The following is a 1,414-nucleotide window of genomic DNA, read 5'->3' as shown; positions in this document are numbered from 1 at the left end:
AACAAAAGAAGTGATTCAAGAGAAAAGACTGAATTTGATAAACCCTGACCCTGAGAAATAAAAGAATGCATTCCATCTAACATTTACATAGAGTCTTCCATAATTAGCCAATTTAGTAACTGTTTATCTATTAAGAGAAACAAAAACAAGGAAATGACCCTTACCCTGGTAACAGCATCAGGGTATAAAAGAGAGCAGAGAAGAAAGAGACTCACATACTTGAGAAACTCACTCTCCTGGAAATCTACTCAGAACTCTACCTTTGACATCATGGTCAACTCCTGTTGTGGTTCTGTCTGCTCTGAGCAGGGCTGTGATCAAAGTCCCTGCCAGGAGAGCTGTTGCCAGCCAAGCTGCTGCCAGACTACCTGCTGCAGGACCACCTGCTGCCGCCCCAGCTGCTGTGTGTCCAGCTGCTGCAGGCCCAGCTGTCAGACCACCTGCTGCCGCCCAGTCTGTTGCCAGACCACTTGCCGCCCCAGCTGTGGAGTATCCAGCTGCTGCCGCCCAGTGTGCTGTCAGACCACCTGCCGCCCTAGCTGTGGAGTGTCCAGCTGCTGCCGCCCAGTCTGCTGCCAGACCACCTGCTGTCAGTCCAGCTGCTGCCGCCCAGTGTGCTGTCAGACTACCTGCCGCCCTAGCTGTGGAGTGTCCAGCTGCTGCCGCCCAGTCTGTTGCCAGACCACCTGTCGCCCTAGCTGTGGAGTGTCCAGCTGCTGCCGCCCAGTCTGTTGCCAGACTACCTGCCGCCCCAGTTGCGGAGTGTCCAGCTGTTGCCGTCCAGTCTGCTGCCAGACCACTTGCTGCCGTACAACTTCCTGTGGCCCCTCTTGCTGAATTTCCTTTCAAACTACCAACCCTGAGGCAGCCATAATCACAATGATCTAACCTCATCCATGTTAACTTTTCCATGTATTAAATGGCTTCTATTTGTGTTGTTATGACACCAATAAGAAACTGGCAGAAAAGAGTGCTACAATGAATGCCGCTCATATTTCCCAAGGATCTCCCCTCTACATGCTGTCACAGCTAGGTGCAGCTAATCACATCCCTCAAGTCTCCACTGTCATCCTTCCCTCGGCCTTCACCATTCTGTGTTAGCTTTCTTCAATAAATATTGCCTTATATCAGAAATATATATATATGAGTATATCTTTCTTCATTTATTTTAAGAGAGTTTATTTTCTAGTACTCTTCCTTCCAAGGTGAAAAACTGTTTGGGTCCCTGTGACCAGGAAGGAAACTGGTTTTGCTACTATGTTAGAGGTATGCAAAGTCCCACATTTATTGCAGGATTATTCACAATGGCGGGGAAGCAGAATTAGTCTGTGTCTATCAACTGATGCGTGGTCAATAAAACTCCTCATACATAATGGAATGCTGCTTGCCCATAAAATGAGTGGAGTCTTATAAT

General features: G+C 48.2%; 1 protein-coding gene across 1 annotated transcript; it reads left to right on the top strand.

Moving 5' to 3' along the window:
• The first annotated feature begins 219 nt into the window (after positions 1-219).
• On the top strand, positions 220-1,138 carry LOC134478810 (keratin-associated protein 4-3-like). The gene has a single exon (XM_087574814.1). The coding sequence runs from the start codon at positions 271-273 to the stop codon at positions 835-837; it is 567 nt and encodes a 188-aa protein (XP_087430940.1). The 5' UTR covers positions 220-270; the 3' UTR covers positions 838-1,138.
• Positions 1,139-1,414: the final 276 nt, after the last annotated feature.

The sequence above is a fragment of the Rattus norvegicus genome, chromosome 10, assembly GCF_021556685.1.
Source record: "Rattus norvegicus strain SHRSP/BbbUtx chromosome 10, alternate assembly SHRSP_T2T, whole genome shotgun sequence".
Lineage (NCBI taxonomy): Eukaryota > Metazoa > Chordata > Mammalia > Rodentia > Muridae > Rattus > Rattus norvegicus.
This window is presented reverse-complemented; position numbering and strand designations above follow the sequence as displayed.

Coding starts and splice junctions, on each gene's coding strand:
- LOC134478810 (XM_087574814.1), top strand. CDS start 271: ATGGTCAACTCCTGTTGTGGTTCTGTCTGCTCTGAGCAGGGCTGTGAT.